General features: G+C 39.3%; 3 protein-coding genes and 1 long non-coding RNA gene across 7 annotated transcripts; 2 read left to right on the top strand and 2 right to left on the bottom strand.

The window, feature by feature from the left end:
* Positions 1 to 7: 7 nt before the first annotated feature.
* Positions 8 to 1,018, bottom strand: LOC108043083 (40S ribosomal protein S18). The gene is made up of 5 exons (XM_017121633.2): positions 963 to 1,018; positions 891 to 928; positions 789 to 823; positions 452 to 637; positions 8 to 382 (listed from the first exon to the last, which is right to left on the bottom strand). Exons 1-5 carry the CDS (start codon positions 1,016 to 1,018, stop codon positions 113 to 115), a joined length of 585 nt encoding a protein of 194 aa, XP_016977122.1. The 3' UTR covers positions 8 to 112.
* A 1,667-nt stretch (positions 1,019 to 2,685) lies between these two features.
* On the top strand, positions 2,686 to 17,358 carry LOC108044936 (plasma membrane ascorbate-dependent reductase CYBRD1). Of its 4 annotated transcripts, none has more exons than XM_044461834.1 (6): positions 2,686 to 2,828; positions 4,755 to 4,898; positions 15,166 to 15,389; positions 15,447 to 15,669; positions 15,728 to 15,892; positions 16,557 to 17,358. In XM_044461834.1, exons 2-6 carry the CDS (start codon positions 4,780 to 4,782, stop codon positions 16,696 to 16,698), a joined length of 873 nt encoding a protein of 290 aa, XP_044317769.1. In that variant the 5' UTR covers positions 2,686 to 2,828; positions 4,755 to 4,779; the 3' UTR covers positions 16,699 to 17,358. The 4 variants fall into 4 exon arrangements, with proteins under 4 accessions (XP_044317769.1, XP_044317768.1, XP_044317770.1 ...); XM_044461833.1 differs by having other exon boundaries at positions 4,743 to 4,898; XM_017124100.2 differs by lacking the exons at positions 2,686 to 2,828; positions 4,755 to 4,898 and adding exons at positions 8,359 to 8,443; positions 8,906 to 9,168.
* A 5,377-nt stretch (positions 17,359 to 22,735) lies between these two features.
* Positions 22,736 to 23,470, top strand: LOC108036979. Its single transcript, XR_001768873.1, has 3 exons — positions 22,736 to 22,981; positions 23,044 to 23,304; positions 23,382 to 23,470. It is a non-coding gene; the product is annotated as an uncharacterized LOC108036979 (long non-coding RNA).
* On the bottom strand, positions 23,306 to 27,019 carry LOC108036978 (arylsulfatase I). Its single transcript, XM_017113408.2, has 7 exons — positions 26,933 to 27,019; positions 25,541 to 25,664; positions 25,327 to 25,486; positions 25,183 to 25,270; positions 24,729 to 25,120; positions 23,646 to 24,390; positions 23,306 to 23,582 (listed from the first exon to the last, which is right to left on the bottom strand). Exons 2-7 carry the CDS (start codon positions 25,646 to 25,648, stop codon positions 23,369 to 23,371), a joined length of 1,707 nt encoding a protein of 568 aa, XP_016968897.2. The 5' UTR covers positions 25,649 to 25,664; positions 26,933 to 27,019; the 3' UTR covers positions 23,306 to 23,368.
* Positions 27,020 to 27,122: the final 103 nt, after the last annotated feature.

Genomic DNA, 27,122 nt, shown 5'->3' with positions numbered 1-27,122 from the left:
ACTTCACTTTTACTCCGCACTAAAACGTTCCGGCTTCCGTGTTTTCTTTTATTTTGTTGTTGATGTAAAAATTAAAGTGTAGACTCGGAAATCCGGCAGGGAACGTAGCAGCTTACTTCTTCTTGGACACACCCACGGTGCGACCACGACGACCGGTGGTCTTGGTGTGCTGGCCACGGACACGGAGGCCCCAGTAGTGGCGCAGACCGCGGTGCGAGCGGATCTTCTTCAGACGCTCAAGATCGTCACGCAGCTTGGAGTCCAAGTTGGAGGAGGTCAGCTGCCAGTACTTGCCGTCGATGATGTCCTTCTGCCTGTTAAGGAACCAGTTGGGCACCTTGTACTGCAGGGGGTTGGAGATGATGGTGACCACCTTGTCGACCTGGGAATGGGCGGGAGTGCGGGATTAGTGGGTGTGTCGGGACAAGTGGGACCAGTTCCTCTGGCTTACCTCCTCCTCGGTGCATTCACCGGCGCGCTTGGTGAGGTCCACATCGGCCTTCTTCAGCACAATGTTGGAGTAGCGACGACCCACTCCCTTGATGGCGGTCATGGCGATGCCGACCTTGCGCTTGCCATCGATGTTCGTATTCATGATACGCAGGATGTGCTGGAACTTCTCTGGGATGACGAGCGACTGCAAGGCAAGTCAAATCATTAGTTTACTGCAGGCCAAGGCACGCTTTTTTTTTTGCATTTTTGCAACAGAAGGGATCGCACAAATTCAAGGTGCATTGTCGACTCTGTAGCCAGACGCCCTTCTTTCCACTTATTTTTTGACCTCTTACCATTTTGCCGTTTGTATTCTCGTATTTACTCCTCACTGCAATAAATTAATAGATATTTTGGTTAAAAATTTAAGTAAATTAAACGCGGAGCACACCACTCACCGGAAACGGGAAAAGAAAAGAAGGCCGAATTAATGTGGCTGCCTCAGGCGCAAATCAAGGGCTAAAAAATACCCGCCACGTTCCATTATCGTGCTGCTGGGTATATCGCCGCGTGCTGTTAGGCGCATTCTGTTCCATCTCTAAATGGGCGTTGCAAATGAATACCGCGTACGAGTTCATAACTATTTTATTAAAATTTGTTTCTTATTATTCAATCGCTCTCGTCCAATTTGAAAAGAAAACTTTAAATTAAATTAAAAACAATTTGACGAAAATTATCTACTACTAATCGAAAAAAAGCCTATTTATAGAGCAAGAGAGTGATATATTGTATTATTATCTTTATTTCAGTTGCCGAAATAATTCTTCAAATTATTAAACATGATCCGTTAACATACAATTTTCAAGTCGTTTCCTTTTTGCCATGTTTTTTTTTGGGGTTCACGAAAAATTCATAAAACTGTTATTTTTTCAAAACTATATCAATTTAAAATTATTTATGACAGGCACTTTTTACGGGTGCTGGTGCTAATTTTTTTTTATTTATAATAGAAATTAAATATTGTACACATTTAATAAATATGAATTAATTTTGGGATATTCAAGAATTTTAAATAATGAAAAAATAAAATTTATTTTTTTTTTTTTTTTTTTTTTTTTTTTTTTTTTAAATTTTTATAATAAAAATAAATAACAAATTTACTGAAAGAGGTACCTTTTGGGAGACTTTTGCCAAGAAAAAACACACTGGAGTGCGCTGGACTGAAAGCAAGTTCAAGCCCGTAAAAGTCTCACAAGGAATAGTTTAAATAATTAATTTTTTTATGTTTGGCGATCTATCGATAACAATTAGTAACAAGTTTTGCGCTACCAACTCGCCTCAATCATATTAAGCGCTCATTTCAAATTCTCCGTTAGAGGGCAAAAACTGTAAAACTGTGAAACCATTTAATCGAAAAATTTGATAGAACATAAAAAGTGTACATTCATTAGATATACAACTTTTGTTTAAAATATTATTTGATTAAATGTTGTTTTTTCATTGCCAAGAACCATAAAAATAACGGTTTGGTCAATTGTCCATGTCCAAAAAGGCCAAATAACATGTGTATAAATTTATCCTATAAAGTTAAAAATTACCGGAGTTATGGGTTTTTCGGAAAATTATTTAAACCGCACTTAAAAACGCAATTGAAAAAATAAAATACCAAATAAAATTATAATCGTTCATTTTGAAGTCGGTTTTAAATTCTTAAGAAAGATAGTCAAAATCTAAACGGGCTTTAATTAGTTTCTAGAACTTCAAAATACCAGACAAAGCTCTAAAAATGTTGTAAATCAAAGAGATATAATAAATACGAATCAGAGCCTATTTGATGTATTATTATTTTCAAAACGCAGAGACAAGTTTGCCAGTTATTAAAACACCAGCAACTAGCCATTTGCGTTATGCTGAGCAATGAAAAACCTGTAAAAATCAGAGAGCGCCTGTATGACTAGCAAGTAAACCAAGTTTCATATTTGGAAATTTGGCACCAGTGTGCTGTGTATATTGCCCGTTCTCAGTCGAACCGCCGCTCCATTAAAACACCGGCCAATTTTCCCAGTGCCACTCAGTTCAGTTCGCTCGCAGCATTCGTGGAGTACGGACGTGTGTGATTGCTTCAGAGTGCGGGTTCCGTGCCGGTTTGTTTGCGGAGTTTCCACCACATCCATCAGCTCCTCTTTAATCCACACCATCTCCACCGGAGGGATGCACTCGTGTTCGCGTTCGGGCAGATGAATTAATTGTGGAAAATTGTTAAATTCCAGCTCGTTGAAGCGGCCACAAATCCAATTAAGCGTATACACCATTTGCGGAGAGTTTGTGCATAATTGAGTAATTAAGTTTTCATAGAAAAGGGTTTTTTGACACCGCACACGCCAAAGTAACTTGGGGTAGGTTCAGCTTTTCAAAGACAGTAAAACGAGAGTGGCAAAAACAACAGCAGCATCATTTCCGGTTCCGCTTTGCTAGCTGGTTTCTCATAAGAGTGCATAAAGCACAGAACTCAGCAAACCCAAATCGGATTATTAAGCCTCTGCCACAAAAAGGATGTCTATTGTGGAGAGACTAGGGATTGCACACCCATACGCTCCATCCCCCCTCCGAAGCCCCATTTTCTGCATTTCCCTTTATTGACAATCGCTCTGCACAAGTCGCTGCATATCCGGGCACCGAATTTTCGGGGGTCTTCTTTTGTGAGTGGGTTTTGGGCTGGTCGCTTTGTTTGTTTCCTCTATTTGGCGCAGATATGGGCAGCGTCAGCGGCTGTGGAATTGCATAATGTCCAGCTTCCTTTCCAGCAAGTAGCCCAAAGCCATTTGAAATATAGGAAAATGGGTCTCAACTCTGGGATAAATAAAATCTTAAATCAACAAGAACATTTAGCTATGCTTGAAAAGCTTACAATCTTGTAGAATCCTCGTTTAATAGTTTGTATTTTAATTTTTTTATGGATGGCTTAAAGAAAATGTACACCCAAAAATATAGTTTACCGTTTTTGTGATAATAAATACAATAATTAGTTCACAAATTAAATTCTTAATGTACCACTTGTTCCAATTGACCACTTGTATATTGAAACACATTAACATATAATCAAAGAAAACCATTTTTATTAATTAGCTGTCAAGATAAATCTTACACTTGAATATACTTCTATTAATTGGTAATCTTACGTTAACAAATACTTTTATATAATTGCTTAAATTATGATTTTTTCAGAATTCTTAAACCCCTAAGAACATTCCAGTTTTAACCAAATTACATTAAGAAAATTATTAAGAAGATCATAAACGTTTTTAATCCTTTTTTGTCACCAAGAGAAACAAACCTTTAAAACTCTTTATTTAGCTGTTGAAAAACAAATGACTGAGGGTAAGAGACTGCTGATACCAATCAAAACCAAACTGCAGACACCCACAATCCAAGGCTGGATCTGTCTCATTTGCTAATAATACCCCTAAGTTGTGACCTGTATAATCAACATAATCCAGGCAAAGGAATGGTCAATCCCCATCGTCCGTCCGTGGGAACTGGACATATGTGTGGGCTATGCAAACGATTCGCAGGAATTTCCGAGTGGAGGGGCGGATTGGGGTTGCCGGTTGATTGGTTGACTGGTTGACTGGGCAAAGGAAGTTGGCTTTGGCATCAGCAAATGCCGGGCATTGATGTGTCCATCAAATGTCTCCGCATGGGGTTCAACGAACCCCCAAGAACTAGAATGTCCGATAATAATTGATCGAACGGAAAATAGGGAAGGAGGCACCCACACACGGGCTGAGTCAGGGTATCTGAAGTATCTGGAGTATCTTCAACTTGACGGGGACGTGAATCGGAAATGGGCGCTCTCTGCAGAACGCATTCGGACGTGTGATGAGCCAATTTCACACATGGCAAAGGCGGCGGAATGATAAAAAAAAACAGAGAAACTGAAACCCAAACAGAGAGCGAGCCAAGTGCAATGCCCCGGACTTCTGTTGACGCTGCACTTTTGCCACCTTGTGGAGTCGCCAAAAATAAATGCCAAAAGCCATTTCCACTTCCCATTCCCCCCCCTGAAAGGCGGCTTCCCCGCTCATTATGTTCGGTTTTTGTGGGGGCAGCGTTCCCCCATTTCAAAGGCCCATCCATACACATGCAGACATACAGCGGCGCCGCCATTCATCACCAGATGAGTCCTACACCCTCGATGGAGTTGCGGATGGGGGGAATCGGAATCCTGCTGCTGTTCTGTTGTTCTCTCTATTAAAGTGCCACATTTAAATGCCGAGCCTCATAAATGTTTCTCTCTACTCGCAATGCAGTCACAAGCGCAGCGGCATCAAAATTGATTGCTTTCACATGGACACGAACTCGGTGAGCCCGCTGCCGCCGATGGAGGAGGCCATGGACAGGGTCAGCGAGAAGTCGCACCCGGGAACACCCAATGGCATCGAGATGCCACCGCCGCCAGATGAAAAGTGAGTTCAGATTACCCAAATCCCAGAGCGGCATTAAAATGAGTGGAAATTCCATTGCTTTAAATAATGATTAGATTTATGATCGTCAGCATTGTCCGATATGTCCGATAATAATAACAGTAATCATCAGATATCAAAACAGCCTCATATCATAACATAAGATATTGAATCTCAATCTGACGCGCTTTGCTTATTTTGCATTTACCCTTTATAAATTGACTTACTATTAAGCTTCTATGTATCGTACTTTTTTGTATACCCTTGCGGGGGGTATTTTCAATTTCAGTCAGCAGTTTGCCATGACTGTCTTTCAGTTTTAAATCTATCTGAATAAAAGTGTTCCAAAATTCTTTATTCTATTGCACTAAGTATATATATATAACGCTGCCTTAGGTCATTTTGAATAAATAATAAAAACTATATTACAACTTTGTTATTAAACAAAAACATAAAATGATTCAATATCTAGCTTAAATAATTTGGGTTTTAATATTATATTATAAAAATCGTCAGACTATTTTATTAAGCTGCCTTGGAAAAGTTCAACAAATTTATACAAAAACAAGAGAGAACGCTATAGTCGGGTGTCCCGACTATCAGATACCCGTTACTCAGGTAAAGGGAGTGCGAGGGAGATGGAGATAGAAACTTTGATCACGCATAACTTTTTAACGAATGGTCCGATTTGAAAAATTTCTTCTACATTTCGATAGGTATTGATAAACACAATAAAACTGCATTTTTACTTTTCCGAAATATTTAAATTTTTAAAATCGTATACAAGCGATTGTGGGCGTTAAAGGGGGCGTGGCACCTTTATGAAACAAACTTGCGCTGCGTAGGAACTCCTAGAATCTGCATGCAAAATGCCAATCTTCTAGCTTTTATAGTTTCCGAGATCTCAGCGTTCATACGGACGGACAGACGGACAGACAGACGGACAGACGGACATGGCTATATCGACTCGGCTAGTGACCCTGATCAAGAATATATATACTTTATAGGGTCGGAAACGCTTCCTTCTAGCTGTTACATACTTTTGCACGAATACAATATACCCTTTTACTCTACGAGTAACGGGTATAATCACATAACTTCGTGGTTTATAGTGGCTTTATTTAATAATTAATTTTATGTTACTGCTTTGGCGTGTCGAAGCTAGCTTCCGTTTTTGTTTTATATGATTTTATTAAAGCTTATAAAGATGTTAAAGATATATATAATATATATATATAAACAAGAAAGAAAGCCAACTTCGGCAAGCCGAAATTTATTCAGCTTTGCAGTTGATGAACTGTTTATAAATCTCGACTATATTTCGATTTGAATTCGTATATGTTTAAAAACAATGAAGCTTTGACGATTTTCCGATCAAGTTTTTGATCGTTAGTATGGAAGCTATATGATATTGTCATCCGACTTTTATTAAATTAAAACAGTAATTTTCAAATAAAAAAAACGAAGTTATAGTCTTTTTAAATTTATTTTTCCGGATGTTTCTATGGGACTTATATACTACCGACTTATATACTTCTTGGAATAGAAATAATTTTTTTACCCAAATAGCTTTACTACTGAGAGACTAGATTGCGAAGAATCGGACTGCGTTGCAAACTTGTAACTGAAACTTGAATACACTATTGAAGGGTATAAAAGGACTGTAGTATTGACTGTTAATCACATTTAAATTTATTGACATACCAATATAAAACTGCCTTTCTCCAGAATCTCGTTCTTCGCTGGCCCAATCAATCCCCCAGTCCCAGCTAATCAACACAATTTAGTCAGCAGATTCCCCAACACATTTGTTTATCAATATTTAAGTAAATTGTGTCACTTATGCATGGCAAATTCGAGGCAGGCACACAGCCAGAAGAACGGACAGACCAATTTCCCCGGAGGCCAATTTGGAACTCTTGTCTAGCCGACAATTGGCCCCATCTCCGCTGCTCAGCTGCCAGTTGGAGCATCTGACTAAAGACTTGGATGTAGGTGATATGGAAAACCAAAACAGACTCAGGCCAGTGCATCCGTAGTGTGCTTTTAATCGATTTTAATGGCACCACGCGGCGTATGTGTAATGTAAATGGAATAGGACCCGAGCACGTTAGGAATTACCCCAAAGACTAATTAACAATTCCAAAGAACAACGACTGTCGACGCCTACACACCCTTTGAGAGGCGGTGCGGGGTATTGTCCGCTGTTCGAGGTTATTTTTACGCGCCAATTTCCTAATTCACGTATCTTTGAAAGTCGTAAATTTTATTTTAATGCGACCTCGTCGCAAATCACACAAAACCCGGGCACATCCTTCCTGAAACCCGAACACCCACAAATTCAACAGTTGATCGCGTGTGCAGAACTCACATAGTAACTTGGCCGTAAACATTCCGCCCGCAATCCTGCTCCTTCGTCCTTTGGTCCTGTCCTTGTCCAATTTCTGGCACGAAGCTCGGTAAGCTCCAAGTAATTACGAGTATTTTTCCTTCTTGTCCGGACTCAACCTTTTCGCCGCCTCGTTTTCATTTCATTTTCATTTGGTTTTCATTTGATTTCAAGTAATTTTTGGGCGCGTTGCCCGCCCAAAACCCACTGGCTTATGGGCTCCAAGGAGCTGGAATAATGACCCAAAGTCCCAGGGTGTGTTTGTTGTCTGTGCGGGGAGTGGGTATGGGGAATATGAATGTGAATGTGGTATCCAGCGAGTAATTGCTGACCCAGTATTTCACTTAGAATTAGAGGAAGCCTCGCTTCCATAAATATTTGATTGATTCAGGCTGCTGCCGGCAGGTGTTTTGATTGATACTCCTGCTTACTTATTTATTTATAGTCACAAAGTATTGTTGACAAACAGGTGGCCCATTAATTAGATTCATTAGATTCTAGGTGGCAGCTATTTTTGAAGTATTGTTATGTGAAGTATTTTGCTTTAGTTTATTTAAAAACCTATTTCTTATCCCAATGTCAGACTGTTTGGTTCAACAGTTTCCAGTCAGCTGACGATCTTGGTTATCTATTATCTTAACTTTATTTACACTTTTAATCTAAAGTAACAACATTTAAGACCAAAAGTTGCATAATCCAAGGTCGTGGCGAGAAGACACTGAGTCATTAATCTTACTAATCAAAACCCTTATACAAACAATTAACACATACCTAAATTCATATCTCCCACCATTGTTTATATAAAAGCTTTCCGGTTGAAGTCTTAGGTAAAACGATCCTTAAAAGGTTCATCTTTCAGCTAGAAAGATTCTCACTTCGGTTCAATTCTCAGATAAAAAGATACACAACTGGTTTGGATCTCAGCTAAAAGACTTAATATCGGTTGGTGCATCCGATAAAAAATCGTTATAACATTCACATATATGATCTAAAGCCTAGCGAGTTCGGAGCTAAATTTTAGCCCCAGTAAGCTTCGACCAGAAAATTGAAAAATGTTTTCAGTTGTCTCTAGCCGATCGTCGCGACCTGTACGTTGTTGTAGTTCAATCGTTAATAAAATACAGTCAATTTAATTGAGGATTTTCGGGCATTTGTTTGTGTTAGTGCGACTGTTAACAAAAAGAGCTATATAAACAAAAACACAAAAAAAGAAAAACACCTTTATTCTTAAAGTGCTTTGTTTATACTAAACTTTTGTGCCACTTTTCAAAAATTTTTGGATGCTTATTACACGCTACTTGCGGATCTGCGACTTTCTTTGACTCGGAAACTGAGAGTTGTTCGACGTTGTTCGACAAGAATCGAAATTTGCATCTATAGAAAACCGCTTCGATTGAATTCAATATGAACTTGCGGCCTTACAAGACCACATGAATAGATAACGAACCGAATCCGTCATTGTTTTGGGATCGCTTTTGGCCCCGTGTGACTGACAAATTAACGCATTCAGCTTGATTAGCATCTGAGTCCAATCTGGAAAAGTTCTATTTGCGATTAGCGATTAGCGATCCCATAGCCAGACGTCCGTTTTCAATTGTCTCTCGATTGTGGCATTTTACAGAATCGGTATAGATCGACAGCCGAAGCCTAATTACGCGGAAAACACCGACCACGCTCTATAGATAAACGACCTTTAGTTGGGCCATCGTATATAAAGCTATATAGAACCGATCCGTGACGCATCCCCAGCGATTCTACGTCTAGTGGGTGGCGGTGACAAAAAAAATCAGAAAAACCCCAACGAATTTCGGCCCAAATAGCAACACTTGGCTAAATGCGTGATCGCCACTTGGCCAAAATGCCGCGTGGAGGAACGACAACAGCGTAAGTTTTCCACATATCATAAATCCACCCCCCAAGGCCAGACTTTAGACCCAAAAAATAAACAAATTGCGGGCTGTTCTTGAGCATATTTATTTAATTTAAACAATTGTGGCTTCTGGAGAAAAGTACTTGGAGCCTACTCTCGTACAAAGGTACGTTAGATTATCGTGTCAGGTTGGCGTACCGTGAATTCGATTGTATCTGCGAGATACAATTTCGAGCATATGTATATGCTTCGGTCATATTATTGGATCGGACCCCTACTCCCTCGAGATCGCCTTAATTAAACACGCCGCGACATCGACGTCGTCTCCAAACAATTGCCGGGCATTGTAAAGTAACCCCCAACCAGATCAGACCAGTATATATAAATACAAGCATACTATAGTATGCCGTACTCGTACTTCGTCATAATCAACCCGCAGGATCCGCAGAAGTGTGTGCCAGTGTTCGAGTGATTTTCATCCATGCGTGCGACAGCAAATGTTTTAATTCGCCTCGATCCGCAGACTTTTAATTGTGCATTCCGCGTCAGCTCGTTACTTGTTACATCTGATGGTTTCTTTAATTGAATTGTGCCCTGGCTTCCTGCTACAATTTCTTTCCCAGTTTTCCCTTCCCTATTTTCATCTTTCGACCAGTTAGCATTGCTCTACTTTTGAGAAGTACTTTAGCGTTAACCAAGTTATTGCCATAATTAGCCTGCTTTTATGGCGGCCTTCATTTAAGTTCTGGTTTCCCTATTATCTGATTAGTATTTCTTTGTAGTTGATCTAGTCTCGGTTGGACATCTGGCTGTCATGGTCATCATAATCTCTATCACATGACTGAGATAAGTTGGTCCCTACATTTGCTCAAGTTTCAAAAAGAGTTTTCTTATCTGCAGATAAGGAGTGATGGAGGCTTAGACATAATTCAACACAGTATATCTGTTAAATAATCGCTTTAAACTTGATATTCACAGATTGTAAATAATTTGCATACTTCATTTTTGTGTCGTTTTTTTGCGTTGATCTTAAATATGTATGTATACATAGATTAGAGATAAAGTCAAACTTCATAACTCGAACCATATTTGCAACCAAACTATTAGAACTATTTGGAAATAGACCCTTCAAATTGGGGAATATCGATTAATGGAAATCATTTATTTATTTTGAACTTAAAAATGTTGTTACTAAGATTAAACTGTTTTTGAAATTTATATGACTACTCTGTATTGAATATTTTCCAAATATCTGAATTGTGATTTTTTAAAATTGCAATATTCAATATTTATTTTTATCATTTTGATGAATATTCATATTTCACAGTTTTTTTGTATAACATGACAAGATACAAAAAATCCTCGTATTATGATAGATTTTGCAGCTTATATTTGCATAAATTATGCATTCAATTTGCATTTATTAAATGACTTTGGGAGTGTGCAGATTACGCTGACACATCGATGCGCTTTCTCTGTTTATGCGCCTCGCAATTGCAGTAGGTGCCTTCGCAGAGTCAATAGCCTTTTATCCACGATGACCCATTAGCCATGAGTCGCTGCACCTAGGCCAACTCCCCGGCTCCGAAACTCTGAAACTGAGACTGAGTCTGAGTCTGAGCCTGAGGTTCAGGTTCAGGTTCGAGTGTATCAAACAAAACAGGTGGCTGCCAACAAACGAGTTTTCCATAAAACGAAAAGCTTTTAGCGAAAATTTCTCAGCGCAGCCAACAAATGAAAAGTGAAAGAGATACAAATGTGCAGCAAAGCTATAGATACAGATACACCCATTGGTGGCGGCTTGTTTTCCAACAATCTGCGGCAAGTGAAATGTGTGTTACAGCAAACAGCCAGTGGAGCCCCTTGCCACACCTCCCCGCCCCCTTTAAATGTGTTGATAGCTAAATGCCTGCCCCAACCGCAGTACCCAACCGAATCCCGAACACAGAAGCAGCTGCAGCCACAGATGCAGCCACATCCACAGCCACAGCCACTGCGGCGGAGGAGTGCAACTTGTGGCAGACAGCCGTTCATTGACACCGCCAACGGATGCACGGGAAAAAATAAGATCATTGATCGTCTTTAATCTCCTTCAAATTGGGCGCTATTTGCCTTAACAATCATTCTTTATGATCTGATGATTTATCTTTTGGTTCTACCATTTGCACAGAAATTAATAACACAATTTAACACTCTCCAAAAAGTCTTGCATTGGATCTTTAATTTAAATTTAAATTAACGCCCCCATTAATTTAATCAAATAGGTTATATAAATAAATGTCTTGTCAACAGATATATATTAATGATCGGCTTTAATATTTATACCCTTGCAGAGGGTATTATAATTTTGGTCAAAAGTGTGCAACGCAGTGAAGGAGACATCTCCGACCCTATAAAGTATATATATTCTTGATCAGGATCACCTCCTGAGTTGATATAGCCATGTCCGTCTGTCCGTCTGTCCGTCTGTCCGTCTGTCCGTCTGTCCGTCTGTCTGTCCGTCTGTCTGTTTCTACGCGAACTAGTCTCTCAGTTTTAAAGATATCGAATTGAAACTTTGCACACACCCTTCTTTCCTTTGCACGCAGTATATAAGTCAGAACGGCCGGGATCGGCCGACTATATCCTATAGCTGCCATATAACTGATTGATCGGAAATGCCATAACTCTGCTGTTTGTTAGGTTAGGAAGTTGGGACTTTCTATGGGTTTTATATTTGGCCAATCAATCCGACGTACCAAATTTCATAAGGATCGGCCGACTATATCTTATAGCTGCCATATAACTGATTGATCGGAAATGCCATAACTTTGGTGTTTGTAAAGTTAGGAAGTTGGGATTTTCTATGGGTTTTATATTTGGCCAATCAATCAGACGTACCAAATTTCATAAGGATCGGCCGACTATATCTTATAGCTGCCATATAACTGATTGATCGGAAATGCCATAACTTTGGTGTTTGTAAAGTTAGGAAGTTGGGATTTTCTATGGGTTTTATATTTGGCCAATCAATCCGACGTACCAAATTTCATAAGGATCGGCCGACTATATCTTATAGCTGCCATATAACTGATTGATCGGAAATGCCATAACTTTGGTGTTTGTAAAGTTAGGAAGTTGGGATTTTCTATGGGTTTTATATTTGGCCAATCAATCAGACGTACCAAATTTCATAAGGATCGGCCGACTATATCTTATAGCTGCCATATAACTGATTGATCGGAAATGCCATAACTTTGGTGTTTGTTAAGTTAGGAAGTTGGGATTTTCTATGGGTTTTATTTTTGCCTAATCAATCCGACATATCAAATTTCATAAGGATCGGCCGACTATATTCTATAACTGCCATATAACTGAACGATTGGAAATGCCATAACTTTAGTGTTTTTAAAGTTAGGAAATTGGGATTTTTTATGAGTATTAAGAATGCATTATGAATGATTTTGGAGAATATAATTTGCAGAATATTCTGCAAGGGTATTTCAACTTCGGCTCCGCCCGAAGTTAGCTTTCCTTTCTTGTTTACAATAAATTTGTTTTCATATAAACGGACTGCGTTAAAAAAACAATATCATTATTTTGATCTTATTAAATAGGTTATATAGAACAAAAATTTAATAGGATTTTAGGAAATTCAATTGGGCACGATCAACAACAAAAAAAATATAGAGCATAACCTACTGATTGAACTCTGAGAAGTCTTGAGCGTTAGGTCCAGACGCAGTTTCATTAAATCACATTTTTATACCCTTGCAGAGGGTATTATAATTTCAGTCAAAAGTTTGCAACGCAGTGAAGGAGACATTTCCGACCCTATAAAGTATATATATTCTTGATCAGCATCACCAGGAGAGTCGATCTAGCCATGTCCGTCTGTCCGTCTGTCCGTCCGTCTGTCCGTCCGTCTGTCCGTCTGTCCGTCTGTCCGTCTGTCCGTCCGTTTCTACGCAAACTAGTCCCTCAGTTTTAAAGCTATCTGCTTGAAACTTTCCCAAAAGTTGTATTTCTATTGCAGGTAGTATATAAGTCGGAACGAGCCGGATCGGGCCACTATATCATATAGCTGCCATATAACTGAACGATCGGAAAAGCCATAACTTTGTTGTTTTTAAAGTTAGGAAGTTGGGATTTTCTATGGGTTTTATTTTTGGCTAATCAATCCGACCTACCAAATTTCATAAGGATCGGACGACTATATCCTATAGTCGCCATATAACTGATTGATCGGAAAAGCCATAACTTTGGTGTTTTTAAAGTTAGGAAGTTGGGATTTTCTATGGGTTTTATTTTTGGCTAATCAATCCGACCTACCAAATTTCATAAGGATCGGCCGACTATATCTTATAGCTGCCATATAACTGAACGATTGGAAATGACATAACTTTGGTGTTTTTAAAGTTAGGAAGTTGGGACATTTTATGAGTATTAAGAATACATCATATGAATAGTTTTGGACAATATAATTTATAAAATATTCTGCAAGGGTATATCAACTTCGGCTCCGCCCGAAGTTAGCTTTCCTTTCTTGTTTATAGATTAAAATAATTATATTGGTAATTGCTGATTAGCGGTGTATCCAAGGCTATCAGCAATAAAACGTCTTTGTGAAATGGTACAATTATCCTAAAAATGTATATTCTAAAAAAAAGACTTGATAAGAGAAGTGAGATACATCCCAGATAAGATTTAATTTTTGTCTAAGTGCCTCCGATCTTTGGGCACTCACGCCGATCTCGGTCCGCCGTATCCGATGCTCTCCGCCGATGGTGTCGCATGTAAATTGGAGCACCCCATGGCATTATCTTCGCGGTGATGCAAGTGTCGCCGCTTCGGGAAAGCGAGAGTGATGGCTGGTAATTCGATTCGCTTTTGCTTTCATTATCACAACATGGGGCTTGCACTATTAATTTAAATAATAGCTTTGTTTACATTCGATACGTTGTTGCACGAATGGATTTCTTACGGAGCCAGGGAGCTGCACTTGGCGATGATTAAGCGGTTCGTTGGCGGCCAGCAATGTGCCTAATTACCCCGACTGCACACAGTTTCTACTCCAGTTTGCAGCAGGCTGTTTACTTTCGACAGATCAACAGATGGCTGCGGTTTGGCTGCCCATTGTGTTTCTGTGGGACTTCTCCCAGCCCCAAAACTATGCACTATGCTGATGATGGATCCGTAACTCTGTATCTTTTGGTGGTGAGATCATTGCGCCCATCATCAGCCATCGAAACTGTATGTCATACGATCGCACGACAAGTGATGAAATTAATACGACAGACGGGCCGCAATTGGCTGGAAACAATTCACTTTTGACTCCCTCACCCTTTCCCCAGCTGTCAAATCCATTCCGTAGGATAAACTTCACCCCAAAACATCTCAATGGAGAGTACACCCACACAAAACGATTGAACTTTGCAGGAAAAGTAGAGCAGTTTGTATGATAAGTCGATAAGTTGAGGAAGCGTTACGCACTAGTGAACTCGTAGAGCTACTCCACTTATAAGGGAAAATTGGAGATTTGCCAGGCAAATTAGATAATTGTGCGATTTCTTAAATTCACTGTGATTCTACTTGCCAGTCCGTCGGTCTGCTGTCTATCAATTAAGCCGATTAGCAGCACATTCAACCCACAATTAGAGCTGCGTAATCTCTTTAGAATCTCTGGTAGAATCTCCATAATTCCAAGGCACCACCATAAATTGTGTTTAATGAGTGGCAGACCACCCTCCCAAATTCCTTTATGCTCGAATTGGCTTCGGTTCTTATGAATACATAAACCTCAATCCCTTGTAAACTTAGAGACGCTACAAGTGATCAACGGACCACGGTACGGTATTAGATATAGTCCTATCAATATGAAACCAATTGACGGACCCCTTATCGATGAACTAAACCGCCTGATCTTTCGTCGTCCCAACTTCATTAAAAGTCGCAGCCAAAAGTAATTGTAATAGATTGAGCTATGTAGTATTTGCTATCATGTACTTCCCTGTGCTTCCATCTCGTTACAGACGCTATGAGGAGGATCCGGACAATGCCTGGAACTGCTGCTCCTGGTGCGAGTACTTGCTGATCGTCATCCTGTCCACCATCCTGCTGGTGGGCGTCCTGGTGCTCACCCTCTTCTGGGTGATGTTCTACCGGGAGGGCTTCGCCTGGTCGGAGAGTCCCAAGCAGCAGTTCAACCTGCATCCCATCTTGATGATCGCCGGCTTCGTGACGCTCTCCGGATTTTGTAAGACCCTTCGCAATGTCTGGGATGTACTAATCTGATTTGGAACCCTCCAACTAGCCATCTTGATCTACCGTCTGTGCCGGTGCGTGAAGCACATCTACGTGAAGCTGATCCACATGTTCTTCCACGCCGTGGCCATCCCGTGCATCGCCCTGGGCTTCCTCTCCGTGTTCGACTCCCACGAGGCGTTGCAAAAGGTCAACTTCTACAGCCTCCACTCGTGGCTGGGCTTCGTGACAATGGGCATGTTCGTGCTCCAGTTTGTGATCGGCTTCTTCAGGTGGGTCTCCATTGGGCGGTGTCTCAACATGGAATATAATTGGTTACGATTTCCCTAGCTTTCTGGTGATGCTGTGCTGTGAGAACAAGACCTATAGCTGCCGATCCGCCATGGTACCGATCCACGCCAGCTTGGGCCTGGCCAACTTCTGGCTGGCCATTGCCACATCCGTCACGGGACTGATCGAGAAGGAGCGCGAAACCGTCAACGAGGCGGGCGTGAGGTGAGAATTGCCTAATTTTATAGGTATTACATCTACAGATAACTAAATGCTGTTAGTTATGCAAGTTGGTCTATCTATAATATATAGAGGATAAACATTTAACAAAAGAGATGTTAATACGGCTAAGTTTTTAAAAACTCATTCTATAAAAAAGAGCAAATCCTATTGGCGCTATTTATAAATCTTCAATTTTTGTTTAAATTTTGTTATTGCGCATAAAAACTTAAAAAATTGACTCTAAGAATTCAATTGGCGATGCAATACTGCTTACGATAATTATTCCCGTTTATGTAATTCGGTATTTATTACATATAAACATAACATATTTAATATATTTATTTTCATGATAAGCTTAACCATCTAGTCTATCTGGACAAACAGGTCCGACCGTTGCATTAAAAAATCGTTTAAGAGATTTGTTTTTTTCTATGGACATATAAAATGGATACTTAATTGTTCCATGTAAATTTAGAGTTGCAGTTATAGAAAGGAAAACTCTTATTAAAAAAGTATAATTCGGACTAAAATCGAAGGCATAGAACCGATTTTGTCTAGTCAGAAACCTGACTAGAGCGTTTTGGTTTCATTTTCTATTTTGTATCTAAGCTTTGGTCTGGGAAATAAAGGTTTAAAGGTTTTTAATTACATTCCTTTCGTTTTGCAGCCAGGAGAACAAGCTCATCGAGCACTACATCACCAGTGCCATCGGCGTCGCCCTGATCTTCATCGGCATCATCGTGACGTTTGCGGTGCGGCGCTCCAATGCGCCCGCCTCCGCGAAGGTTTACGTGACGGAGCGCATTTAGACGGGCCGCCCGGCTCGTCGGAGTCTCCGACTCCGTCTCCATCGCCGGATTCGGTCCACGGCCAGGACGGGAAGCGAGTCGCAGCAGGTGTATCCGAGGATCGTGAGGGGCTATGGAGAGGTCCCCGGGCACAGGGACTCGGGGAAGCGGATCCACGTCGCCCTTTCGCCAGGCTTAGCGCACAGAGACCACGCTTCTGCATCTCTATCCGAACCCTTTGTAACCTTTTATATGCCAAATTAAATCCTCTTCTTACACTTAGACTTCTCCATAAGGCGCTAATCAAAATCTTTACTCACTTTCAACTCCTCAGTAGATGTGTAGGATTAGGAATCTCAGAAAAGAGCCGACCAAGCAAGCAAATCTAATCAAAATTGACGTGTTCAGCCGAACTTACTGATGCATTAAGCACTCACAAGCATGATTAGCCAGTTTTTTGGTACTATAGTAGAATTTTGATATAAGCCCATGTAACTAGTGTATGTACCGTACCACGTAACGCATTAAATGTATGCACTCGTACTCAAAACTGTCGCATTTGATGTTTTTTGTAATCGTGCAAGTATTTGTATTTCATAATGCGCTAAGCAATGTAAGCTGTAAACCAATTTTACAAACAAATAATAAACGATACTTTTGGCCTGTCATAGGGTCTCATAATATATGGTTTTGCCTCTAGGAAGGAATCGGAAGTTATTGGGTAAAATCGTAAATCTGCCAATATCTTGAAAAATGAAGGTGGTCATTTAATGTTGGTTCTATGGTGTTATTGTAGGAAAGAAGTTATTTTATATTCCTTTAAAAATGTGTTAGTATAAGTCAATAATTTAATAATAATTACACTACAATTTTATTTATATTTGTTATATTAATTCATTTTTATACCCTTGCAGAGGGTATTATAATTTTGGTCAAAAGTGTGCAACGCAGTGAAGGAGGCATCTCCGACCCTATAAAGTATATATATTCTTGATCAGGATCACCTCCTGAGTTGATATAGCCATGTCCGTCTGTCCGTCTGTCCGTCTGTCCGTCTGTCTGTCCGTCTGTCCGTCTGTCTGTTTCTACGCAAACTAGTCTCTCAGTTTTAAAGATATCGAATTGAAACTTTGCACACACCCTTCTTTCCTTTGCACGCAGTATATAAGTCGGAAAGGCCGGGATCGGCCGACTATATCCTATAGCTGCCATATAACTGATTGATCGGAAATGCCATAACTCTGCTGTTTGTTAAGTTAGGAAGTTGGGACTCTCTATGGGTATTATATTTGGCCAATCAATCCGACGTACCAAATTTCATAAGGATCGGCCGACTATATCCTATAGCTGCCATATAACTGAACGATTCGAAATGCCATAACTTTGGTGTTTTTAAAGTTAGGAAGTTTGGATTTTTTATGAGTATTAAGAATGCATCATAGGAATAATTTTGGAGAATATTATTATAGAGAATTCTGCAAGGGTATATCAACTTCGGCTCCGCCCAAAGTTAGCTTTCCTTTCTTGTTTTGTTCAATTTTGAGATTCGTTTTCTTTGAACGCTGACGTCGTGAAACATTTTTGTGGTCGTATGCTGAAATATATTTATAAAGTATACTAATAAAAATATACTTATACCTAATATTAGTGTATATGGGCAAAAATAATTGAGACTAGCCTTCGGACGGTATCCTATTTTAAACTTAAATAACGATAGCATGTTCATCTACGGTCTAACATAAGATTTTGTTTGCTGCTAAAATATGGAAAAAACAAGAAAGGAAAGCTAACTTCGGGCGGAGCCGAAGTTGATATACCCTTGCAGAATACTCTGTAAATTATATTCTCCAAAATTATTCATATGATGCATTCTTAATACTCATAAAAAATCCCAACTTCCTAACTTTAAAAAACACCAAAGTTATTGCATTTCCGATCAATCAGTTATATGGCAGCTATAGGATATAGTCGGCCGATCCTTATGAAATTCGGCATGTCGGATTGATTAGCCAAATATAAAACCCATAGAAAATCCCAACATTCTAACTTTACAAACACCAAAGTTATGGCATTTCCGATCAATCAGTTATATGGAAGCTATAGGATATAGTCGGCCGATCCTTATGAAATTCGGCATGTCGGATTGATTAGCCAAATACAAAACCCATAGAAAATCCCAACTTCCTAACTTTACAAACACCAAAGTTATGGCATTTCCGATCGTTCAGTTATATGGCAGCTATAGGATATAGTCGGCCGATCCTTATGAAATTCGGCATGTCGGATTGATTAGCCAAATACAAAACCCATAGAAAATCCCAACTTCCTTACTTTACAAACACCAAAGTTATGGCATTTCCGATCGTTCAGTTATATGGCAGCTATAGGATATAGTCGGCCGATCCCGGCCGTTCCGACTTATATACTGCGTGCAAAGGAAAGAAGGGTGTGTGCAAAGTTTCAGTTCGATATCTTTAAAACTGAGAGACTAGTTCGCGTAGAAACAGACAGACGGACAGACAGACGGACAGACGGACAGACGGACAGACGGACAGACGGACAGACGGACAGACGGACAGACGGACAGACGGACATGGCTATATCAACTCAGGAGGTGATCCTGATCAAGAATATATATACTTTATAGGGTCGGAGATGTCTCCTTCACTGCGTTGCACACTTTTGACCAAATAATCCCTCCTGCAAGGGTATAAAAATGTGATTTTTATACCCTTGCAGAGGGTATTATAATTTCAGTCAAAAGTTTGCAACGCAGTGAAGAAGACATTTCCGACCCTATAAAGTATATATATTCTTGATCAGCATCACCATGAGAGTCGATTTAGCCATGTCCGTCTGTCCGTCCGTCTGTCCGTCTGTCCGTCCGTCCGTCCGTTTCTACGCAAACTAGTCCCTCAGTTTAAAAGCTATCTGCTTGAAACTTTCCCAAAAGTTGTCTTTATATTGCAGGTAGTATATAAGTCGGAACGAGCCGGATCGGGCGACTATATCATATAGCTGCCATATAACTGAACGATCGGAAATGCCATAACTTTGGTGTTTTTAAAGTTAGGAAGTTGGTTTTTTTATGGGTTTTATATTTGGCCACTGAATCCGACATACCAAATTTCATAAGGATCGGCCGACTATATCCTATAGCCGCCATATAACTGATTGATCGGAAATGCCATAACTTTAGTGTTTGTAAATCACTTCTTATCAATTATGGTTTGTTATGGTTTCTTTTTCGCTTTTATAAAAACCGCGCCATGTGCGTATAGATTTCTTATCATGATTTTAATTTGACATACAAATAAACCAGATGTTGGCTAAACAAATCTTATTCTGCCCAAATATTCCATAAATTTAATCTCTAATTTTTTATGGAAGCGAAAAGAAACCATATGGTTAATTTTTATGTCAAACTACAATCAAATTGGATAACAAGTATTTCCAGTAAAATAAAATAATTTTATAGATTCTGCGCGCTTGGCTGAGCAAAAGTCTTTTAAAATAGCATTCTTTACAAATATAGGTTTGCCCCCAGTTTATGTTAAAAATGCCTGTTTTAAGCGGTGGGCAAACGATTTTTTTTTTATTCTTACTTGTTAGGAGATGGGCAAACATGGTCATATTTGCAGGCAAATACGTTAAAAAAAAATTGGAAAAAGTCAACTTTAATGTTTTCGAAAAAGTTCAAAAATTTTCAAAAAGTCCATATTTTCAAAACTAAAGGCTTGCAAAAAAAAAAAAAGGCAAAAATGGGCCAATGATTAAGCTATTCAAATTTCAAAAATTCGATTTAAGTCGACCAAACTTCTTTGAGCTAATTGTTTTGTAATAACTGCAAGGGTATATAAACTTTGGCTTGCCGAAGTTTGCTTCCTTTCTTGTTTATATTGTAGCGTGCCGAATAATATACCAAAAATCCCTGTTTTTATACCCTTGCAGAGGGTATTATTAATTTCAGTCAAAAGTTTGCAACTTAGTGAAGGAGACATTTCCGATCTAGCCATGTCCGTCTGTCCGTCCGTCCGTCCGTCCGTTTCTACGCAAACTAGTCCCTCAGTTTTAAAGCTATCTGCTTGAAACTTTCCCAAAAGTTGTCTTTCTATTGCAGGTAGTATATAAGTCGGAACGAGCCGGATCGGGCGACTATATCATATAGCTGCCATATAACTGAACGATCGGAAAAGCCATAACTTTGGTGTTTTTAAAGTTAGGAAGTTGGGATTTTATATGGGTTTTATTTTTGGCTAATCAATCTGACCTACCGAATTTCATAAGGATCGGACGACTATATCCTATAGCTGCCATATAACTGAACGATTGGAAATGCCATAACTTTGGTGTTTGTAAAGTTAGGAAGTTGGGACTTTTTATGAGTATTAAGAATGCATCATATGAATAATTTGGAGAATATAATTTATAGAATATTCTGCAAGGGTATATCAACTTCGGCTTCGCCCGAAGTTAGCTTTCCTTTTTTGTTTCCAATACCTTTTGACCGGAGCATCGGATTCATAGCTGGTTGAGTGTTATTCGAAGCGTATTTTCTGAAATAAATCTGAATTTGTGCACTATCTTCAAAGCCATTTGATTTTATAAAAGTATGTTATCGCCTTAGGATCGGTGTATTACTTGTTCTAATCAAACCATTACAGCAGATTTTGGTCGTCACTTCGTGTAATGTGTCCACAGTGACAGGGTCGTATATGTCTCCTGCCCTGGGTTAACGTTTGACTGAAACTATAAAACCCTCAGCATGGGTTAAATATATACTATCGATATAAATAGCCCAAAATATACGTTATTCAATTGGTTATTGTTGCAGTTGCATTGGTAAATAACATAATAGAACTCACGAACGAGATGAAACAATGAAATGAGGACGTTTGCATCACGGATTGGTATTTCTGTTGCAATGTAATTTACAATACATATTATTTCCAATGTTATATTGGAAACCGATCAGAAAAAAACAAAACAGAAAGAATATTGTGGGCAATTGAACTTTTTCGCCTATACGACTATTCGACTTTTCCAAAAAAAATGCAATAGGAAATCCCTACACAAGTCAAGTTGTACGCATTCGCACGGTGCTACAAACATTAGTACGAACTATTTTACATTTATGGAAAAATATTTTGTACTTTTAAATTTAGCTCACTACATAAGCATTTATAAACAAGTGAAATACGGTTCGCTAGTTTCACAAGATGTGTAAAATTTCTATGCTTCCATTTTTTATACCCTTGCAAAGGTTATTATAATATCAATCAAATGTTTGCAACGCAGTGAAGGAGACATTTCCGACCCTATAAAGTATATATATTTTTGATCAGCATAACCAGGAGAGTTGATCTAGCCATGTCTTTCTATTGCAGGTAGTAAATAAGTCGGAACGAGACGGATCGGGTGACTATATCATATAGCTCCCATTTTTAAAAAGTATGACTTAAATGATTTAAATACTATAGAATTTCGGTTTAAGTTTAATTAAAATCGGAAATCTATATCACATAGCTCCTATAGGAAAAACAAAAAATTAAAAAAAATAAAAATTGAAAAAAAATGTATTTAGCTTTTTTTCTATTTATCAAAATATTCCTTTCAGATATAGTAATTATTTACTATACCAGAATTACGCAAAATCGATATAGCTTTATTGTTTTTAGTAATATAGGCATAGAACTCGAAATGTCGTCGTTTTATAATAACTACAAGGGTATATAAACTTCGGCTTATAAAGTTTAGTTATTTTCTTGTTTTATTGGTAAATTGAATATGCATACATACATATAATTTTGAGAAATACCAGACAAGCCTACATTTTCACTGAGTTTAGAACGATAAGGCCATGATTTCAAAATTTCGTTTGTAGGCATTAATGGGTGTACAGGGAATTTACGTTTCCCTTTTAGTTCTTGCATTTATTTTGCACATGGTCGACATTATGTTCTCTAGGGTATAATTATTGGCTCAGTTTCTCTGCTTAAAGAATTTTGGCTTTGACATTTTACTATTTAATCTCTGACCGAACTCCAACGAAGGAGGTTTATAACTCTAAAATGCGGCTGGTGATTTGGTAATTATACTACTTAAAGGAACTCAAAAAAGTAAAGTGAAGTGTCAAGCATTTTTAACTTTTGATTAGAAAAGTTACCAACAATTGTTTATCTCTAGCAGCATTTTCTCTGAATCTGCAAGCTTATGAGTTAAAGTAAATCAATCCTCGTAAACGTTTCCTGACTAAAACTATGTTTTTGGTGAACCAACCTTGGGAGAAGGACTTCGGTGTACAGTAAGTTTTAATTGGTGCCGTTTTAAGGTGACACCATATTAAATCCACTCTTTCGCTCACAGCTAACATCTTGTCTGCGAGGATCTTCTATAATTAGTCCCCACACGTCCTTACCTGTCTTTAAGACCGCGTCCTCTCTTGCTGTTGTGTAAGCCTCTCCAATTGTCTCATTAATTTCACAATGTGTCTGACTGTGAGGATGAACGTGACCATGACGTTCAGTCTGACGGTTAGGGACATTTTGAAAGTGATGAGACAAATGAAGAGGTGTACACAACGGCAAAAGAGGATGCGAGACATAAGTACAATTTCGACAACCAGAGGTAAGCCATACATAATCTTGGAATTTGTTAACCAGAAAGGCACTTAGACTACAACAAAATTTTTTTATTTCAAACAGTCTTTGCTGTTTTGCGAAGCCAAGCACAGATCCCCAACAACGGGGTCAATATCATTACTTTGATAGTCCCCAAAGTTTGTCCACGTGTAGTTCCAGAACCTGGGATTGGCTCGAGGATCAGCAGGTTTATTGGCAGGCGGCACTGCTGTGGAATTGAAGCGCTGCAGCTCCACCATCAATGCGTGCAAAACTTCGGGATATCTTTAAAACATTCATAAGCCACATAATAATAACAAATAAAAAGAATACTTTTTTAGAACTTACTGCTTTGCCAGGTTGAATTGCTCACAGGGATCGTCGCGAATGTGGAACAAGCATGGAGCCGAGAAGGCGGTAGCCTTGCAACTGCCTCCTTGAGAGGATTGGGCCCGACAGGAGACGGTGGCAGCTGCCCGCAATCTCTGCTGATCCGCTCGACTTGGAAGCATCATGAGGCCCTCCAGAGCCCTGCCTGCCCTGCTTTTGGGCACCATCTGCCAGTCGTAGAGACGGGGATCTCGTTCTCCCGCCGGCCCGTACCATCCATCCCAGCTGCCGCGGTAGTTGGTGCCCTTGACCAGCTTCCAATCGCCCACGCTGAGCGCGGCACTGCCCCAGATGTCATCGATATTATGGAGCACGTTCAGACGCGGCGAGGCCTTGTCCTGGACCAGAGCCCGCCAAATGCTCTGGCCATCGATTCCCTTGCTAAGATTGGCCAAAGCCGGTTGCCCACCAGCTGCCTCCAGAAGTGTGGGCAGCCAGTCGACGATGTGCATGGTCTGGTTGGACACCCGCTGGCTCTTTTTCAGAAGAGGCGACCAAATGAGACCCGCAGCTCTTACTCCTCCCTCCCACAAGGTGTTCTTCACGCCCTTCAGGGGGTAATTGGAGGCAAAGTTCAGGTTAAAGCCTTGGGCTGGACCTCCATTATCCGAGGAGAATATAATAATGGAGTTCTCCAGCATGTTGGACTTGCGCAGCTGGTCCACTATTTGTCCCACAGAGTCGTCCATTTTGGCTACCATGGCTGCGGCAGATAATATTAGAATTAGAATCTTGTATATTTAATGAATAATATTGTTTTTTAGGAATAAATAAAAATAAAACAAAAATGTAGCAACAATGTGGATGTCGACCTCTGAGCACCCTTTTGAATATGCTAAAAACTAAGACTTTCGCTCAGCACTAAAAACTTTCCAGCCACAGCATACTTTAATAATTAAGCGATAAAAAAGGGTGTTTCCAACATCACCTCCTACAAAATTTAAACCAAACGCCAAATCTTCCAATAACCCCTAAGCCAATTGGGTGTCGGTTTTGCCCCACCCTTCCCTCTAAATTAATGTAGTAAATAAAGCCACTCACCCGCGAATTTTCGACGTTTATAATGCGAAATATGTCCCATCTTCATCACATCGTTGTCCGGCACTGGCAGCGGATTATACGGATTACTCGAGTGGCAGGCTGCATGGGCCACATACAGGAATAGAGGACCTTGGGTGGAATTATGGTTGGCAATCACCTTGACCGAGTGATCGGTTATCACATCCGTGGTGTACTGCCCATGGAGGTCGTAAGCCACGTCGGTGCCGTTGCGCATGTCCAGCCCCCAAAGATTGTTCTCGACGGCAGTGTGATCATTATAGTCCTGGTGACCCGACCAGAATCCCACATGGCTACTAAAGCCCCGATAAAGGGGAGTATATTTCAGCTTCCAGTGCCCCAGATGCCACTTGCCAGCTATGTGAGAGGTGTAACTTGTTGAACAGATTATGGTTAATGATTGATGATTAAAAATAAAGCAATCTTTCCGACCTACCCCAAATCATTTAAGTACTGGGGTAGTATCTTCTCCTCCAGGGGCAAACCTCGAGGCTCAGCGGCATAAAGAACTGTATGCTGCATTCCTATAAGAAGCATATTATGAGTTACAAATATTTGGAAATTAAACAATCACACCTACCCGTATGTATGGGATATTTCCCTGTCATAAGTGCCGATCTTGAGGGAGTACAAATGGGCGCCACATAGTAACGATTCAGGATGATCCCAGAATAAGCCAAGGCATCAATGTTTGGCGTGGGAATCTCAGCCGAACCATGAAAACCCACATCGTTGAAGCCCTAGAGTTTATTTTACAAAACATGATATTGATTTCCTATGACCGTTTGACTTACCAGATCATCCGCCAAAATAAATACAATGTTTGGCTTTGTGGAAGGTTTTTCCGCCTCACCTACAATCAGATTTGGCAGCGCCAAAAACAGCAGCCATAAACACCGCATTGTCTCCCTGAAAAATCTAACAGATCGTGTGATTTATGCAATCATTAAAAAACGAATTCTAAGAGATCGTGTGATATATGAAACTATTAAATAAAGAGAATTGTAAAATATCGTGTGATTTATGCAACCATAAAAAAACAATTAGTTAAATAATTGATGTGCTGCAGAGATTCCCTGTGACAGCAATTACGAGATCAAGCTGATTTCAATTGATTGATCATCCACCTTTTTGCATTGTGGCATTGATCGTCATCTGGGTTGGAATTCATTTGGTGTGCAAATGGAACTGAATCAGCAATTGCACTCAATGCGACCTCAATTCGGATGGGCCACACTTCACCTGCAGCGGTAGATAATTGATTCCCATCTTGGTATGGGTTCTATATTTATATATTTATTGGTCATAGGGATACCCTTAAGAATTTATGTTATTAAATGCAAATACACTTGTTTGGGTTTTGTTTAAACGATTTCATGCGCCATCTAATTAGCATGTAAATTCCGTTTGCTGCTGATTGTACCGTTAATGGGTCAACAAGTGCCACTCAGTAATCAGAAAGCTCAAATTAAAAAACCAAATTAGATTCGGAAAATCTATTCAGACAGATCGACCAGTTAATACTCTAATAACAATAGCAAAATAATAGATTGAAAGTTCATAAAGGTTATTATGATCTGCCAATCAGCCGATCAAGGAATATTAAATAATAGTTTTAGTTCATAAAGCTAAATAAAATATATGGCAATATTTTAGATCACTTGAGTTTCAATGACATAGTACATTTTTAGAGGAAGTCCATCTATACACTTTAAACTGTTGTTTTGATAGCAAACTTGAACAGAAATTATATAAGCACTAATTTAACAGTATATTCTTAACTCTTTTGTATTAGCTATGTTTACATTTTGAATATGGATACTAATCTGCTTTGTCAAATATGATCTCTCATTTTTCTATTTAGAAAAATCTTTGTTGTTTAAACAATGAAACTATTGTTTATCATAGGTCACTAACCCCTTAGTGAGTTTGAAAAGAAATTCGTTTATGCAAAATCACTCAGAGTCAAATTATTTTATTTTTGTGGCATAAGTAAAGTTCAACTGTGGTTTTGTTTACTTTACTCAATTTTGAATTAATTAGACAGGTAAACAAACCGCTGTCATATTTATTTAACACGAAAACTTGTTAAGGTTGGCTTTAGAGCTGTCATGAATTTTATTTAGTAAATTTTGTTATTTAACTTTTGGTTAACTTTAATTTTTGTACATATAGGCTTGCTTTACTTAGAAATGAAGTGTGTTCACTGCTAATCAGATTATGAGATGTTATTTATTAGACTCTCATCGGTACGCCAAGCACCAACCTTTTTAATTCACGCGCCAAGTCAGACTGAACAAATTCCCCAACAGCAACAGAGGCGCAAACCTTTAACAGTGAAAGTAAACCGCTGTTAAAGATCGCAATCTATGCAAA

The sequence above is a fragment of the Drosophila rhopaloa genome, unplaced genomic scaffold (genome assembly GCF_018152115.1).
Source record: "Drosophila rhopaloa isolate 14029-0021.01 unplaced genomic scaffold, ASM1815211v1 contig_115, whole genome shotgun sequence".
NCBI classification, from domain to species: Eukaryota; Metazoa; Arthropoda; class Insecta; order Diptera; family Drosophilidae; genus Drosophila; species Drosophila rhopaloa.
This window is presented reverse-complemented; position numbering and strand designations above follow the sequence as displayed.

Bases quoted from the DNA above. Each gene is read 5' to 3' on its own strand.
- LOC108043083 (XM_017121633.2), bottom strand. From the start codon at position 1,018: ATGCGCCTAACAGCACGCGGCGATATACCCAGCAGCACGATAATGGAA. The intron at 929-962 runs GTATTTTTTAGC...CGCCTGAGGCAG, and splicing joins ACGATAATGGAACGTGGCGG to CCACATTAATTCGGCCTTCT. The intron at 383-451 runs GTAAGCCAGAGG...GCCCATTCCCAG, and splicing joins GTGAATGCACCGAGGAGGAG to GTCGACAAGGTGGTCACCAT.
- LOC108044936 (XM_044461834.1), top strand. From the start codon at position 4,780: ATGGACACGAACTCGGTGAGCCCGCTGCCGCCGATGGAGGAGGCCATG. The intron at 15,670-15,727 runs GTGGGTCTCCAT...CGATTTCCCTAG, and splicing joins TTTGTGATCGGCTTCTTCAG to CTTTCTGGTGATGCTGTGCT. The intron at 15,893-16,556 runs GTGAGAATTGCC...TTCGTTTTGCAG, and splicing joins GTCAACGAGGCGGGCGTGAG to CCAGGAGAACAAGCTCATCG.
- LOC108036978 (XM_017113408.2), bottom strand. From the start codon at position 25,648: ATGCGGTGTTTATGGCTGCTGTTTTTGGCGCTGCCAAATCTGATTGTA. The intron at 25,487-25,540 runs GTAAGTCAAACG...AATAAACTCTAG, and splicing joins TTATTTTGGCGGATGATCTG to GGCTTCAACGATGTGGGTTT. The intron at 23,583-23,645 runs GTAAGTTCTAAA...AATGTTTTAAAG, and splicing joins CAATTCAACCTGGCAAAGCA to ATATCCCGAAGTTTTGCACG.